Genomic DNA, 18,079 nt, shown 5'->3' with positions numbered 1-18,079 from the left:
ATGGGGAGCAGGTTGAGTACAGATTGTTTGGTATCACGCGGGAGACGGGACGCGCTTTGGACTTGGGGTCGAGTACTTGGATGGTTGGTAGATAACCTATATAGTAGTCATGAGTTGTATTCTTTTATTTATTCATTTATGGTTATGTAATCCACTAAATACTTTATTTATATTAAATGTTTCTTGATTGTATCTCCGATTCACCGCTTCGGGAAACCGAGATGGTAACATCTCCAAATTACCTTGGCCGGGTAAGAAGGGGGTGTTACATTTTAAGACTGTGTTAATTGTACCCTTGAGGTTCAATATTTATGTCAATGGTACCCTTGATCAATAATGCACGTTAAATTAGACTAATGGGGCATGATTAAGGCATGACTAATTTTGGCGAGAAATTTTGATTTCGGGGCAACTTTTTTAAAAAATTCAGATTGCATAAAATACCCGTGAGTTTTGTAAAACCAACGGGTATTTTGTGCAACCGTACAAAATTTAGGGGTATTTTATGCAAAGTGAATTTTCTTTTAAAAAGATTTGTTATGAAATCAAAATTTCCCTCCAAAATTAGTCTAATTTAATGTGCATTATCCAAGGAGGGTATCATTGACCTAAATATTGAACCTCAAGGGTACAATTGGCACATTCTTAAAAATAGAGGTATCATGAGCAAAGTGGCAAATATGGAAAATTTCCCTATATTTTATCTTATGTATTTGGTTTTTAATGGGTAATTTAATGTGCAAACAATGTGTAGATGTATTAATTATAATTTTAAGTGAAAACAATTAAGATTAATGTCAATTTGGTTTTACTTACATCATTATTAAGGTAGTTCATTATCAGGTCACCCATCGAGTTGAGTCAATATCGGGTTACAAGTCGGATCAGATCGATTCAGGTTAGGTTCGTGTTGGAAAAAATAATGTTATCGGTTCAGGTCGGGTTCGGATCTGGTTGATTTCGCTTCACCCATTCGGGTTTTATCGGGTCGGGTTTCGGGCAGGTCGGGTCGGGTCAGCTTTTGCCAGCTCTAGCTTCACCCGATGTACCATATTTCATGTCACCGTACACCAAACCAATGATAATATTGTAATGTATTTGTTAGTATTTTCTGTGAAATACTGTCGAGAATCTAAACATAATATAGAGAAATTTTAATTGATTAGGGTTTACAACATCACCGTACATCCGGAATGCCGAATACCTAAGAATTTTTCTATATAATTGCAGTAACCACCATATTCTATTTACCAAAACAGGCCCAGTTTACACTGCCGAATATTTGGATGGTTTCCAAATCTTGTATAAGCACGACTTGAAGACGGGCAACTGTTGCTTGTGTACTATTTTCATATCTTGCATGCACACAAACAGGCACGGTTATGTTTTCTAAACCCTCTGCCATTTTCATAGCCTTGGTGTACTCATTAGTCATTACGTGCAAGCTAAGTAACCACATAATTTACAGAAATGATACAAGAATAATGCCTCCCCTCAGCTACAAACTACTCTTACAATCGTATAACATTTTTGTGTTCCACCTCAACTCCGGCCAATTCGATATGCAAACTTTCGTTCTGAAACCGCCTTTCCTTTCCCCAGAATCAACAATAATATACCATTTGCCAAGCTTTACATGTAAGATTCCTGCAGTTCACATGTTCAAATTCAGGTCATCAGTATCACTCCAAAAATGAGATGTAGGCATGTAGCTAATCACCCTAGTGAACAAAGTTTGATGGTTCAAATTCTAGAAAAAAAAACTCATCAATTCTATGCTTATTTTCTGAGGATTTAAGCGGAAAATGCACACGGAAGCAAGAGCAGTAAACAGTCTACGCTTAAAATGAATGTCCATCCTAAACTCAATCAGGGATAGGAGTTGCCTAATAACTGATAACCTCTCACTTCTACCTCTACCGGTGTGGGACAATGTCCCTTTCACACGCATAGAAATGACCTAATCAAAGACTAAACTGCCTATATAGTAAACGGGAACGTTGTCCTCCTAAGTGATCCATTCCAATTTTAACCTTCTAAGTACAAGAAAATTGTTTTTGCATTTGGGACAAAATCCAAAATGGAAAGGTGATCAATCTTTTTCCGGATAAAGGGAGTATAACACAATCAGTGTAGAAACCTCAAGCCTATCAAGTTGAGATAAATTGAAAGGTCATAAAGAAATACGTAGGTACTTCTAAACAAATTTATATCGTCTAAAGTTGAGTCGGTAAATAATGTTTAGCAATTACCATCGAGAAGAAAATAAGACTAATGAAGATTAAAAAGTCGCATTACCAGATTTGTGGAGAAATCCATGCGCTAACTCTACAACTAGAATTAGAGAATAATATCAAGCAGGTGGCAATGATCGGCGACATGTTGGACATTCCATTTTTATGTCCATCCATCGTTGTAAGCAACCGGAGTGGAAGAAATGATCACAAGGAGTCACCTGAAAAGGAAATTATTTGTTTGTGTCACCCATTCACAATATATATTTTGTAGGAAAACTATTACACAACACAGTTATTACCATGCAATCGCTAGACCGTTGAGAGAGATCAATGGCAGCCATGCAAATGACACAGTCTGTTGTACGGTTTGAATCTTGATCGAACCGTCTATAGTAACTGTACTTCTCGGGTAGGATCTACCAGTAAAAGACATGAAAAACTTAAGAATCAACAAGAGACAATTGAATTTTTAAGCTGTATGCATATTACATGGGTTAACCAGTCTTAAATGCAATAAATACATACACGAGAGTGACTAGACATACTTCACAATTCACATCAGTTTTAATCTGTTGAGTAATCTAAAAGTACCATTACACACAACTGAGTACGATGTTCAGAGGAAATAAAACAAACTGAAGTTTGTTCATGCCATAAAACTGCAGAAGTTTCAAATGGTTGCATTACATTGGTTTTAGACAGGCTTGTACACATTAAACACATTCAAGGGGATACACCATTTGCTTTTTCACACATGCCAAAGCATAAATTGCAATATAAATATCTTTAATTTTACATTATACAAAAATATAAAAGTTTGATATTTTTATTGTACTCATAAAGGCGAATCAAACAAGATTCCGCATGTCTATATTTTCTCTTATTTATTGCAAAGAATTCTAAAGATTCTCTTCGCTCATGAATAGTCTCAAAAAAGTAAATGGTGTGTTTGAATATGAATGGAGGGAGCGGTTTATACTTTATACGAGTGAATGTATACAATGCATTGAGACATATGCTCAATACGCATTTGTGTTTGGCTCATGCACATAAAGAGACCTTGAGACTAGTTGTGCGGTGTGCCCAGACAATCACATACATAGGTCCTACTGTTGGTACGTGGTGCGAGGAGAATGTGAAATTCCTCAAACTTTGCCACCACAACAATATTAACACAGCGTGTAGGGTATGTTGGAGGGAGCCAGAGGTTAATTCTAGATGACCCGTTGTTAAAAAATATATGATTGAAAATCGCCTGCGATGGTTTCTACTCCACAACAAAGAAAAGCGCAATTAATTCAGTTAGCCATTCATTTTGCTCTATTCCATCATAATCCAAACCTAGATCTTTCACAAAAGTGATAGTTGAAAGATGCATTCATTTTTTCCTTTTCACAATAAAAATCTCAACCCCAAACCTTAGAGACTCGAGCTTTCAAACTCTCACCCAGGTCATACACATTTTTTTTTAACAAAATAGAAGCATATATTTCAGAATGAGAGACGTATCCATGAGGTGATGAAGGTGAAGGTTACCACTTACCACCCGCAATTCTTTGCATATGCTACAGAGCTATTTAGGAGTGCAGGAGAAGAAATGAGACAATAATGGGTAAGAGGAGTAGATGTAGTGAAAAGGAAATGAAGAAAACTCAGTATTACCTGACGTGGTATAAAGCAACGCGACCCGAAGTAGTGCTGAACAAGAAGAACCAGCGATTGGAATCCCATGAAAGTACACAAACATACACACCATGTTTTGTCTGGCTGAATGCGCATAAAGTTGTTGGGGCAACCAAAGACATATAATGGTATTGCTAGTCGAGTGATAGTCATCCCTAAGATGTAATGAGGGTGCAATGGCTTTCTTGAATCACGGATAATATTGGTAACTATTTGAGGTATCCAAAAGGAGTACATAAGAAGAAGAATAGGTCGAAGATAACTATGAAACTCGTACATAACCAGAATGCCTCCCAACAGGATGCCATCTGTAAACAAAATAAAATATATTAAAAATACGGAAAGAATCACAGTTGAGTCAATCTACTGGACATAAGATGATTTGCAAGCAAAATTGGCAGATAAAGATGATGGAATCACATATACACAACATGAAATACGAGTCTCCATAGGCTTAATAGAACAACGAACCAATAACTTTATTGCGATTAGTGATACTCACAGAATCTGCTATAGAGAACTGAAAGTTCACGTCTCATGGCCTCCCAACCTTCACCACTATTAGCAGGCCTACTTGCTTTCCATATAGCCAAGAGATATCTCATCTCAAATATTGAAAAGACGACAAACTTGAAGAAGGCGGCGGTTGCAAAAGCATTAAACAAGGATTCTGCAACAATGAAAACCCGTGTAAATGGACAAAATAAGCATATTAATATCCATCCCGGATAGAAGATGGAATAGCAAGTTCTGGCAAGCCAAAAGAGCAAGCCATAGAAGATATAAGATAGATATTAAACTGTACAAATGTTTCAAGTTTATAAAAGACAAAGCATTCAGATGTGAACAAATGGCAGCTGAGTTTTCCCTCCAAATATTTTGAGTAGGCTTGTATGAAGAAAAATGGATCCTTCCATGTGCCTCTCCCTCCATTTCTCTCCAACCACTATTGCTAACCAAACAAGGGACACTGCACTCTCTCTTTCCCTTCAAATCCTTCTATCAAAACAAAGCCCTGCCCTTTATTTGGTAGAAGAAATATGAAGGAAAATGGGACGGGGACAAACCCTCTTTGTTTGGATATTAAGTTGGGTTTAGGGAAACATAGAAATATGTTTTCCCTTGTACAATCCAAATAACACCTGAAAGTTCTCAACCACCAACGAAAATGCCCCCCACCCACCACCAACACTGATATCCCTTCTGCTTCACGTGAACACACTCTTCAAAACTCACACCACCACCGTAAACACCCACCCCAACCCTTGATAATTCACTCCCCACCTCGGAATCCCCTTCACCCCACCCACGAAAAAACTTTCTGAAAATAGAAGAGGGGGATTGGGGGTGGTGGATGGATATTAATGGCTAAGGGAGGGTGTTTCTTAGGGTCGTCGAATGTGGCGGTAGGGATGGAGAGAAAAGAGGGGAACAGATCTGGGAAAGTTAAGCAGTATCCAAATAATGAGGTTAAGTACATACAGGAGAAAAGGCGATAATCATAAGGACAAGAACAGCAGTGTTTGTGTGGGATGAATCACTAGGTCCAGTGGCAACTGTCGACGGTCAAAGGATGTTTACTTCTGCAAGCAAAGCACTTGGATATGTTGCTCAACTTGATGTCTCGACAGACCTTATTGAATCCCATCAGGCTTTTGCATTGCCTATTAAAATTTGCTCCTCAGAAGAACGAATTTACAACTTTCGGTCAAAAGATCTGATGATGAACAACAATGGTGGTGGTCCTTCGACAAAGGCTGTTGGTGGGTGTTGATGGCTCACAGAGTTGGATGTGGTGGGCAGGGGAGAGGCAGTGGTGGGGTCCGGTGAAAGAGGCAGTAGCAGCTGCGGGGTCAGTGGGTGAGAGGATGTCGTGGGTGGTAGGTGGATGGTCAAGGGGAGGGGATCTGCCAGTGAAGTGGTGGTCCGGTGGGTGTGCCGGTGGTAATGGTGGGGTGAGAGAATGGAAGTCAAAATTGAAAGGTGGTGTCAAAATGGTGATGAATGGGTGAGGTTGATTTGGTCTTAGGTTTGTGTTTTTCAATCCTAGTTGGACACCATTTCGATAAATAAGTTCCATTCCGACCTAAAATGATAGTTCTTTAATTTTTATATTTTTTGAACATTATTTTTAAAAAAGATTCGTTTTAGTCACAGTTGTGGTCTTCATTCCTCAAAACCTTTATAAAACAGTAGCGTTTTGGTTTTGCTAATACCCTGCTTGCCTCTTCTTTATACTCGTGTTGTTTGGAAATGTAGTAAATAGAATGAATGGAGGGAGTACAAAGAGACTAGACTATCTATGCCTGAGCACTCTGCTTGGTCAGCACTAGATCTCATGGTTGTGGTTATTGTAATTGGGCTATCACCCAGAATGCGTAAAAACTAAAAAGGAAAGGGTAAGTCATAGAAATGCCGTGGCAAATCAGATATATGTGCTGAATCAAATGGTAATAAAGCAATAGCCTAGCATTCGGCTCTTTAGCTGCATAAAGACCCAACTTTATTCAACTTTAAACTTTGTATTTTCACTCTCGTTCAGTTCAAAAGGCTCCAGAAATATTTATCTACAATTTTGGTGTGTGTAAATTGAAGCGTCATTAGAATGGACCATATACAAAAAAATGAGACTAGATAGAGGGTTTTGATGAATTAACTAATTAAGTAGGATGAAAAGTCTGCAGAGGAGGTTAAATTAGATTAATTCAGTTCTCGGAGACAACTGATATAGAAGATGGACCTACCAACAAGTATTCCAGCTGTCAAATGTAGAAGGCACAGATATGCATCCATAATAGCCTGCTGCCCAACCATCAATATAGAAACCTTGGCAGCTCCCTGGAAGACAAGTGGAATCATAATAAAGCAAAGACGATACTAAATTCAATTAGCACTGTAACGGAGTTAAGAGGTTATGGACAAATCAAGAAAATTATTCTTACAGATTGTGTATTGCTATGCTCCATTTGTCGAATCAACAAAAGAACTTGAAGGAAGGAAACCTAAAGCACGACTTGGTCAAGGAGTCCAAGTAGTAAAACTTTGAAGAAACAAAAATAGTAACTAATGGAAAAATGGAAAAATGGAAAAACATATACACAGGCAATTCAAATAAATAAATAAAATTCACTCTGCATTGAAATTGCTAAAGTTTACAAGGATACAAAGGTAACCATCAGCGTATAATTGACAGCCTTATTGTAGTAGACTTCAATGTTGACAGAGGTAGCATTAAGCAACAACGGAGAAAAACAGTCTCCATCTTCATCAGCAGATGGAGATTCCATTAACCCCTCTAAGTGGTATCGATCATGCTCACCATCTAAAATTCAATCATTTAGAGGCTTAGCAAAGCTACAGCACAGTAGTAATAAAATTATAGCGCATCACTGGGGCAGATGGCAAAACTTTTAACAGTTTATGGTAAAAATATTCGTTTAAAATGATGTTTGAGAGAAACAGGAAAAAAAATTGAACATGATTCAAGCACGTAAAACACAGAAGAACGAAATCAAGTGTCTTCATTCACTGTCGCATATGAAGACGTGTTTACTAAACGGGTTTTATTTGGCTTCTTAATTTATTTGGTGGGCCTGGGAGATTACCTTTCAAACCAGTAGGTGAATATGCCAAAATAACTAGCTGTAGTTCATCAAAATGTCCATAAAGGCTGCCTATCTCAATTTAATAAAGAAGTTAACGGCTCACTGAAGAAGTTTCCGGCTTTGATAGTTTCATTACACAACCTACGCTGAACCTAAATGATGTGAGACCTAAAAAGCTAACTTAGTTGCATTAACAAAATGTTATATAGGCTTTTGGGGTTCAGAGAAAAACAAATTATCTGCACTTTGCATTTCGAAAGAGCCCAAGTTCAAAAGGCTTAGTTTACTATGAGGCTAGAATTCCTAATATGCTACTGAGAAGGTTTGGCAACAATCTTGAACAGCAGATACATGACAAAGAGAGAAGAGAAGGAAACGGGGAGATACCACTCTGCAAGGATGGAATCCGTGAAACTTGAGCAGCAATTTCTATATTACAATGCTTTTCTATATCCTGCACTTGGGCTACAGAAAAAAAACAGAAGGAGAATTAAAGTACTGATAATGAAACTTGGATACATGTGTGGGACAAAAATAGAGACTTGGTAGAGACAAATATTACATTTCTTTTTTCTCCATATCCTGGGGGACTCCTGAAAAACTTGTGATGAGAAAACTCCAAGCTGCTCGAAGCCACAAAATAAAATGAAAGGACAAATGTTAGACCTAAAAAGTGAGATAGACTGATAGAGCAATCAACCCCAATAGATATTGATGGTAAAACCCTAAAGAAATGGCAGCAGCAACAATAGCATAATAATTAATCACAATCAGTCTGGCTAAATGAAAAAAAAAAAACACATAAACGCAAGGCTCATTTATCAGGAAGATATTCCTTGAAATTTTAAATTTTAAATTGAGTTTCGCAAAACTCCACGACTAAAAAGGACAAGAATACAATAATTAAGTTCCTTTTTTTAAAGCAAGCACCAGAACAAGAACTCAACTATAGGCATATAAATAATCGGAGCTGTATATAAGGAACGACATTATGACTCCCTTTAAAAGCATCTCGATTAACAAAAAAAACGAATTGATATGCTGACCCAAATCATATTCACTTGTGGTAAAGAGTAATAGTGCGCTTTGTGAATAAATAATAAGAGGGTATATTTACCAAGTGATATGGATTAGATAAGAAGTAGTCTTCTTCTAGACCTAATTCACCATCCTTTCCACTGCACGTGATATCAAACACAATGCCTATTAGAGTATTATACATTGAGGCTAAAATCCAAAGCAATCTTTATTTTTTGATAGTAAGTACATAGACACCGTATCAAGTACACTTATGAGCAATGCAAATCAGAACATTTATTCAAAAATTGAAATGGCTCATAAAGACAAAATTAAGGACAAACACCTGTTGGCCACCATTCTTAGTTGCCTAAATGGCCATATATATACACCTTCCACTCGAATTTGGGCGCCACCACCTTCACGGTCATTATCGAACACATCATGGAATATAATTACTCCCTGATAATAGCAATGACATGAAATAAGTCAGCAAAAGTGAGAGAAATAATAAAAACAAAGCATCGAAAGCTAAGAAAAATGCTTCTATTATGAAATACGGAGTATATAACACACGGACGAAGGTGTTTCTAATATAAAGCACGTGCAATTTTCTCAAGCTAAACATTTATCTTAGCCACTAAGAAGACCCCAGAGTTGTGAATGATCCACAAAAAAACTTTCCACCCAAGAGAATATAGCAAACGACAGAACAATCTCTAACCCTACTCCAGATTATGAACTTCTCCTAAACTTTGTGTCCATGAAATATGTTCCATGACACAATGTCATCATTGCTAGCCACGTTAGCAAGGGACAGAAAAGGGCCAAATAGTACGAGCTGCTGACCATAAAGGATGCTTCACTCACCCTGCACAGTTTTAATGGCCAAATTGCCGAATAGGTAAATTAAATCGACTTTTCAATCACTTGAATTAACTGTATTGCAGAAAATATTACTAATCAAACATTTCCGTTTCCTATGTTCGACCCAATCCGACGAGTACTGGCTAGGTCACTGCTACGTCAAAGCACCATTAGCTTCACATCAACCAGTAGCTCCCTAGTCAGATTTCGCCAAATATTGGGCTTTTATACTAAACATAAATGGCATAGTTTTACATGTTGTTAACTCTGACTAGTTTAGTTCACTACCTGAACATAATGTACTCCAGTTATTTTAGTAGGGGTACTCATCAACTCAACAATGGAGCTTCCATCAGATTTCTTGAAATCAGGGAATCTAGCAGAGATATTTGCAGACTCAGTAAACTTCCAATTACCTGCATAACAAAGTTAACGAAGAATTTTTTTAAAAAAAAAACCCTAATAGAGACGGAAGGAATGAATATGCTAAATGAAGAACGACATTTTCCACTATTCAGAACAGATATTTCACAAGTTCGACGTCTATTATTTTGTTTCTGCTGAATAGAATAAATCCTAGATTTATCTTCTTTTCATGTAGATCTCAACTATGAAAATCACACATAAACAGACTTTCTACTGTAACAAAATCAACTTTTTACAAACTGAAAATAATCATGTGGGATTCCTTGCGAGCATTGTTCTCATAGGGGGACAGTGAACAGAATGTCAATATGTTTCAGACTACTTCATTACTTAATACTTTCATTTTCCTACTGCTTGCACAATTTAATATTTAATACAGTATTCCATTTCAGGTACAGCTAGCAGTCCCAGATGCATTTAATTATTGTAAAATTAAAAACAGAAGTATAAAGTGATATAATGCCCTTATTTTTAAGTGGAACTGTTGCCCCGATTTCTCATGGATCAAATTACAAACCTCTGTAAGTTCCACTTATGTTCCAGCTAGAGAAAGGACCGATGTTATTGTCTTCCTTTTTGACAAAGAGCCACTGAAATAACAGCGTAGACGATTAAATGTGAGTATTTGAGGAACTTAGAAAGGGGACATTACTGTTTAAGAGTATAAAGGGGTTAAATAGCATGGGAATTATAAAATAGATCAAACATTTATTACACCACAAATTAAAGGTAAAGTGCCACGGTATGCTCACATGTAATCTGCAACCTCCAAGAAACTTCTCTTGAATAACAAAAAATAGAAAATAGGAAACACTGTAGGAACCGAAAAATTGTTTCATTTGGAAAAGCAAAAATAAAACCTCCAGATGTCTTTTGTATGGTAACCATGAAATTCAGAAGGCTAAAAACAGCAGGATATTAAAATCATACCTTGTATCTGGAGTGGGAAAGAGGGCTGTATCTGGAGTGGGAAAGGGGGCTGGGGGTTTATCTATAAACATTGGGAATAAAATGTAAACTCACACTTAACTTGCTCTTTAAAAGATACTCTGAAACTGAAGAAGAAGAAGAAGAAGAAGAAGAACTAGCCAGCTATACAACGACCTTCATTACACAAGTCTAGGACTCTATCTAATCATATTGAAACCACAAAGAACTACTTTGTTTAGCGGAATGTGGGCCTTGATGTATATGGACCCAAAGGGTATACTCTTAGCCGCGTCTAGAGGTGGCAATCGGGTCACACGGGTCGGTTACGGGTCGGGTCAAAGCAGGTCGGGTCATATCGGGTCGGGTTATGTCGGGTCTGTGACGGGTTCCGGTCGATTCGGTTCATGTCGGGCCGTCTTCGGGTCGGGTCATCAACGGGTGGCAAGTCGGGTCAGGTCATTAGCAGGTCAGTGTCGGGTCAGGTTATCAGCATATATTTTATCTTATATATTTCGTTTTAGATGGTAATTTTATGTTTAAATAATAGGTAGGTGTATTAATTGTAGTTTTAAGTGAAAATAATTAAGATGAATGTCAATTTGGTGTTATTTAAACCATTATTAAGCTAGTTCATTATCGGGTATCGGGTCACGGGTCGGGTCGAGTCGGTTCAGGTCGGGTTCGGGTTGGAGAAAATAAGGCCGTTATCGGTTATCGGGTCGGTTCGGTTTCAGTTCGCCTAATTTTCGGGTTATATCGGGTCGGGTTTCGGGCGGGTCGGGTCATATTTTGCCAGCTCTAGCCGCGTCCATCCAACATGCATACGTGAAATTTGAACACAGGTTGAAAAAGCGTAAGGATTTTCTCCATGGTTTCATATAGGTAAACTAAGTCCCATCTCTCAAAAACAACCCAAAATAAGATTTCAGCTTCAAATCCAGATGAGTGAGGACAAAATACAACTTAAAATCACAATTCATTACACCACCTCTCAGGAAGTAAAATTTACATGCTTGTATTTTGTTTTACATAAAAAAAATATTAAGAGAAAAGAACAATTGTATAAGATTATAAGTCGAGGGCATTAAAATATAATGGAAAAAAGGAAAGGAAAAAAGAAGAAAAAAAAGAGTGATGCATTCTTCCTATCTTTGAGGAAAGCAAATCGCGCATGGGTTAGTTGGGTCTGGGTAAACTAAGGGAAAGCTTCTTTGTTGGTTCAAGGGTTAGTTACTTAGTTGGGTCTAAATTCTTGGAACAGGGGTCTGAAGTCAAACGTGTGTAAAAACTAATCATATCACTGCTCGCAAAAGCAAACACAAGGTGACTACATCAGCAACATCAATTCTGTGTCGACTTACTCTAGCAAGTTCTTCAGTTCCTCCATATTCAATTAGCCATCAATGAGACAACGGGAAGCTTAAAAACCAAGAGTGCTGAATGAAATTTCTTAAAATGTGACAATGTGAAATAATAAGAAAAAAAAAGGAATCAGGAGCACTGCCACACACTTCTAAATCAACTCCTTTTTCCTGGTTCACATTCTTCCATGTTAATCGGATAAGCATTTTTAGTACAGACGATCAGCGACTTACTCACTTCTACAATTTCATTAGCTTTGAAACATATAAGCGGCTGTTTACTTAATTCTAATGCGCAGACCAAAAGTCCGAAACCATCACAGTGGGTTTTCCCATTCACTCTATATGCTCGCTCCATCGATACATTGAGCAACAAACGCAAATACTGTGAAACACGGTTGGTTGAATACAGTTGTCGGACGAGTACACGTCTCCTTTGTAATTATCTAATCATTAGTAACTACCAAAAAACATTCCCCCAAAAACCAGCAACATATACATGTTTTCAAGACATAAATAAATGAAGAATATTATCGGGTTGAGGAATTGAAGGTACAACACAAAAGATAATACAGTATTTAAATGAAAAAGTTCCAAGGACTAACCTCGTCTCCCCAAGACCTTGATTGTTCCTTCAACGGCCTCAAACTCGACACCTGAGACAAAAGAGCGAAAGCAAGCAACAAACCCAGAAAACCTCTAAACACAAACCCCAATTTCATTGCATCACTTCTCCTCGTACTCATCTCCAAATTACAGTAATTAAAGTTTCAAAATCACAAAAACCCAACAAGAATTTCCCCAATTTGGAAGGTTTTGAGGGTAAATAATAAGCAAAATTGAACAGAACCCATTTAAGAAAAAAAGGGAAACAAAATAAAGGGTATTGCTTAAAAATGGAGTCAACTAAGAGGAAGCCATAAGATATAGGAGAAAGACGTGCGAAGTTGAAAGTTCAACTAATACGAGTAATTGATTAAAAATGAAATCAAATAAAGAAATAGACAAAAAGAAACAAGCTTGTTGCTGTTGTTCAAATGTAAACTACATGTAGAATGAATGATGAGATAATACTACTAATAATTTGAAGGTCATATGGGGGAATCTTTAGGAAGGTATATTAATTATGATTAATACCAATAATTAATAAGAATAATATGATATGATAATAGTAGATGAGAGTGTCTCTCTCTAGCTGGTGAAGTTGGAATGTAGAATGCTGGCTGCTCGACTGCAATTGGTTGAGCTGTTCTTATTAATGGTTGGTAAATGTGGTTCACTTTCTAAAACGATGTCTACCGGAGTCCGGAGGAAGAAAGGTCAACTATTTCCACAACTCTTACGCTAATTGTTTCTTTTTAGGCAAACAAACACTCATTAAGTCATTAATACCCCTAGTCTTCCTTAAAACAGAGTATATCAATACTATATATTAAATCCAGAAACCAAGGGACTTCAATGTAATTAAATAAAGTTATACAAATTAATTATACTATATAGTTTTAAATCACTAGCACCGTGTGATAGACCCGATTAAGGGATCTCAATGCAAATATTATATAATTTGGGTTAAAATTAAATTATATAGAAACTTGGTAATTTTCCTAAACATTTGTAAGAGACTAAAACATGGTGAATTTCCTTAAAATAAAATAATTAATTAAGATGATCAATTTCCTTAAAATAAAATAATTAATTAAGATGGTCAATTTCAAGGAGACTAAGATGTTTGGTAGTTTTCCTAAATATTTATAGAAGACTAGAAGATGGTCAATTTTCTTCAAATAAAATAACTAATTAGTATAAACATGCACACTTATGATATTAATTATTATTATCATCATAAAATTATATATTAAATTTAAAATCTATGCAATTTTATTAAACTTTATAGTTTATTAGATGTATAGAGATGTTAATTATTTAACATACAAAAATATAATATAAGTAGGTTATAAATAATTCAAGTTAGATTCCATAATAATATAATATTGCATAATTCTTTTGATTTGATTTAATGATTATATGTAATATATATTTATATAAATATATAATCCTCTAAAAATTGCATGCTTAAGTAGTAAAAGTAATTTCATAAGTAAAAAAAATAATTGTAGTAACATTGGATATAGTTATATGATAGTAATCACTCATTTGAATAGTAAAAGTAACAATATTATCTGCGAGATTAGTGAAAGTGGTAGAAATAAGGGGAGTAGTGAAATAATCAATATTAATGCGACAATAGTGAAAGTAACAATAAATTACGGCGGGAGTAGTGAAATTATCAATATTAATGCGACAGTAATAATAATTACGGCAGGAGTAGTGAAAGTAACAATGATTACGGGCAAGTAGTAAAATGTTATTATTATTGTTTCATTAATAAGAGTAAAATATTAATAGCTTGAGTAGTGAATTTGTCTCAAAATTTATTTCATCGTAATTTTAGGATGTCATAGGAAAATATATTAATGATAAATTTATGGGTTATGCAACTTTAAGTAATTTTATTTAATAAAAAAAATAATTTAATAGTAAGTAGAGGTAGCCCGGACGAAGCCGGGCACCAATACTAGTACCCTCTTAATATTAAATCGGATTAAGTATCATCCCACATGAATTATGGGTAGAGGTGTACACGGGCCGAGTTTAGGCCAAGTCGGACTGATCCGGAGACCAGGGGCAGGCCGGGATCTCTTAGTCAAGCTCTGAACCGGCCCGTTGCAGGGGATGGCTTGGTCGGGTCGGGTCGGCTGCTGGTGTGACCCGGGCCAAGCTTGTGGTTGGTAGAGGGGGGAAGAGGGGGGGCGGAGGGGTGCGCTGGTTACCATTATGTTTTAATTTTTTTTCCTAAAATAGCGGACCGGGTTTGATAAGGGAAGCCCGGAGCCGACCAAGGATAAGAGGCGAGTCTTGGGCCGGGTCTTGAGTGGCCCGATAGGTGAGTCGGACCGGGCTTACCCGTGCATTTGACCGGCTCTAGTTATGGGTAAGGTTGTTCATAAACTAGACCGGACCGACAAATCGAACGGGTCCGAACCGGACCATGCGGTCCGGTCTCTAGATTCACAAAATTAGGATAGTCAGTCTCCCGTTTGGTCCGGTCCGGTCCAAGCAAAAAACAAACTTCAAAATTTCATTGAGTAAATTAATAATTACACCCTTTTATATACAACTTTTCTAAAATTACTCCCTTTTGAAAACTTTTTAATAATTTACTCCCATAAAATGTTCTCAAGTTAAAAATTGCACCCATTTGGACAATTAGGTGGCATATTCCGTCAATTTTTGAATTTTCTGATTTAAAGCCTGATTTTATAATGAAAATACCATTCTCTATGTTCATCTTCTTCATTTATCATTCACATCCTTTCACTCCCTTACTTCCTCCAATCCTCCATAACCATCCACCACCAATATGCTACCACTACCACACCAACACCAATACTAACACCAACACCTATCGCCGGCGGTGGGCAGTCAAAGCTCTTCGTCATTTTCAATTTCAATTGACTAAATTTCCACTTAATCCCAAACTCTATTAATCTCCATTATTAATCCACAAATAAACCACTTAATCCACCATTCAACCCACAAAGCCTTCATTCCACTGCCGAGACCGAACCTCGATTGCCATGCCGCTTCAATGCGATGGAACCACCACCTACTCCTCCGTTCACATTCACCAGCTAGGCAGCCACCCGACTCCGACATGAGCAGCTCCTTCACCTTCAATTCAACACCCCCGTCACCTAAGTACCATAACGGTGTCGAACTCGAGCACAAAGCAGCCCAGATTCGTGCTCACCACGAGCCATCCCCATCCAGTCAAGCTTCATCCGGCGTATTAGAGGCAGACCTGGCGCAAATCGACTTCAGCCGGTGGAAATGGACCACGGTCGGTTTATTGTGTCATTTGTGTGTATGCGTTGTTGAGGCAAGAAGAGGGGCGTGGGTGTAATATCCGGATATTTTGGGACCCACAAAGGACCTCGGGACACGTGAGGGGACATACGTGTACTCGGAAGTAAAGTATGATCGTACACTAGACCAAGTGCAGCTGACACTAGACCAAGTGCAGCTGGCACTAGGCCAAGTGCAGCAGCACTCGACCAAGTGAAGGTGGCACTCTACCAAGTAAAGGTGGCACTCGACCAAGTGGAGGTGGCACTCGACCGAGTGACACTTCACTCGACCGAGTGACACTTCACTCGACCGAGTGACACTTCACTCGACCGAGTGCCCTCTGGGCAGCAACCCAGAGCTCCTGATGTGTGTCACCCGACCGAGTGAACCGAGTGCCCTGTCGCTATCACTAGAAACGCGTGTAAACCTTATCTCTTTAACCCCCTCTTCTCAGATTTCCTTCCCATTTTGCACTCCTCACCCTATCCCTCTATCTCTCTATCTCTCTATCTCTCTAAAACTCATAAACTATACTCTACACATTACCCACAAGATCTAGTTCATTCCTTTGAAGATTCACTCCCTAATTCTTGTTCTTGCTCGTCCTTTGGCACTTGTAAGTTTATACTCACCTTCTCCCTTTGTTCTTTAACTAGTAAACCATAACCTTGCTAGTAGTGGTATGATGGGATTTTAATTAAAGATTGATTAATTAAGTGAAGTAATTAGAGAGTAATTAGTATTATTAGTTAATGTAGGATGCTTTGTGATAGTTATTATGTAATGTATGTAGGATGAGACGGTTTTATGATATGAATGCTTGTTGGTTTCGGAATGCTTATGGAGTATGCTAAAAGGTAGGTTAATCCTACTCGGTTTTAATAATGTGGTCATTACATATGTTGTGGTTAGTGTTGTAATTAGTGTCACATAATTAGAGTAATTGCATTATAATATGTTTAGTGGATATATAATAGGATCATTAAGGAGATAAGTATGTTGGTTGGATTGCATTATAACATGATATTGGTCAAGTTGATTGGATGAGTCGGTAGTTGGTCTATTGTGTGGTATCTTGCATTTATTGTGTTGTCTTGTATGTCGGAGAACATGTTGGTTACTTATTGTATGGAGACGGAAGGCGGTTGGGAGACCGTCTTCCGCTTGAGTCACCTCTTGGAGCTTCCCACTGCAAGAGGGATGTGCACATTAATGGCTTGAGTTACGGAGGGACTCGTGTAGTTGAGACACGACGTCTGGCAGGGGATCCAGTTGGCTTCCGGACCCAGTACGTCTGGGCGTGTCCCGGTACCTATTTGTGATTATTGGTATGTCTGAGCGTGTCCCGATACCAGTATAGTTGCCGGTATGTCTGGGCGTGTCCTGATACCGTGGTGATTATGGGTACGTCTGGGCGTGTTCCAGTACCGGTGTGGTGGTCGTTTGATAGCGTCTCATTCATATTATAGTCATGTTGCATACTCACACACTTGGAGTTGTGTCATACTTTATTTATTGAAACTGACGTTTGTGTGTCTGTGTAATTCACCTATTTTCGGGATGGCCTGTGTTGATCCATATGATATTTCCGATCATATGGGGAGCAGGTTAAGTACAGGTTTGCTTGTTTACGTGATCAGGATTCGGGCCGCGCTACGGACTTTGGAGTCGAGTACATAGTCACTAGGTAGATGGTATAGTCATAGACGAGTTGTATTTCATTTATTCATTTGTTTACATTTATGTAATCACTAACTTGTTATTTATTTAATGAAGTTTCTTAATTGTAATTCCGATTTCACTGCCTCGGAAAACCGAGATGGTAACATCTCCTAATTGTAATACTACGTTTTTCTAAGTCATGTTACTCGGCCGAATAAGGCTTACTCGGCCGAGTAATGCGTCGTGTGTTTCTGGTCAGGCTACTGTCCAGGAATACTCGACCGAGTATGGTAATACTCGACCGATTAAAGGATACTCGGCCGAATATACTTTATACTCGACCGAGTATCCGGTCTGACAGGAATTATTTTCGCGGTTTGAT

General features: G+C 37.8%; 1 protein-coding gene across 1 annotated transcript; it reads right to left on the bottom strand.

The window, feature by feature from the left end:
* Nucleotides 1-1,133: 1,133 nt before the first annotated feature.
* Nucleotides 1,134-13,458, bottom strand: LOC141623970 (transmembrane E3 ubiquitin-protein ligase FLY1-like). Its single transcript, XM_074440127.1, has 15 exons — nucleotides 12,732-13,458; nucleotides 10,353-10,425; nucleotides 9,698-9,825; nucleotides 8,889-9,004; nucleotides 8,643-8,703; nucleotides 8,088-8,148; nucleotides 7,913-7,990; nucleotides 7,085-7,242; nucleotides 6,863-6,922; nucleotides 6,665-6,758; nucleotides 4,423-4,590; nucleotides 3,900-4,228; nucleotides 2,537-2,653; nucleotides 2,299-2,455; nucleotides 1,134-1,647 (listed from the first exon to the last, which is right to left on the bottom strand). Exons 1-14 carry the CDS (start codon nucleotides 12,870-12,872, stop codon nucleotides 2,354-2,356), a joined length of 1,686 nt encoding a protein of 561 aa, XP_074296228.1. The 5' UTR covers nucleotides 12,873-13,458; the 3' UTR covers nucleotides 1,134-1,647; nucleotides 2,299-2,353.
* Between the last annotated feature and the right edge of the window lie 4,621 nt (nucleotides 13,459-18,079).

The sequence above is a fragment of the Silene latifolia genome, chromosome X, assembly GCF_048544455.1.
Source record: "Silene latifolia isolate original U9 population chromosome X, ASM4854445v1, whole genome shotgun sequence".
Taxonomy (NCBI): domain Eukaryota; kingdom Viridiplantae; phylum Streptophyta; class Magnoliopsida; order Caryophyllales; family Caryophyllaceae; genus Silene; species Silene latifolia.
Note: the sequence above shows the minus strand (reverse complement) of the source record. Positions and strands in the feature narration are given on the sequence as shown.

Excerpts from the sequence above, each read along its gene's own strand:
- LOC141623970 (XM_074440127.1), bottom strand. The coding sequence starts at position 12,872 with ATGAGTACGAGGAGAAGTGATGCAATGAAATTGGGGTTTGTGTTTAGA. Across the intron at positions 7,243-7,912 it reads GATTCCATCCTTGCAGAGTG|ATGGTGAGCATGATCGATAC; the intron begins GTATCTCCCCGT and ends ATTGAATTTTAG. Across the intron at positions 4,229-4,422 it reads AGTTCTCTATAGCAGATTCT|ATGGCATCCTGTTGGGAGGC; the intron begins GTGAGTATCACT and ends TTTTGTTTACAG.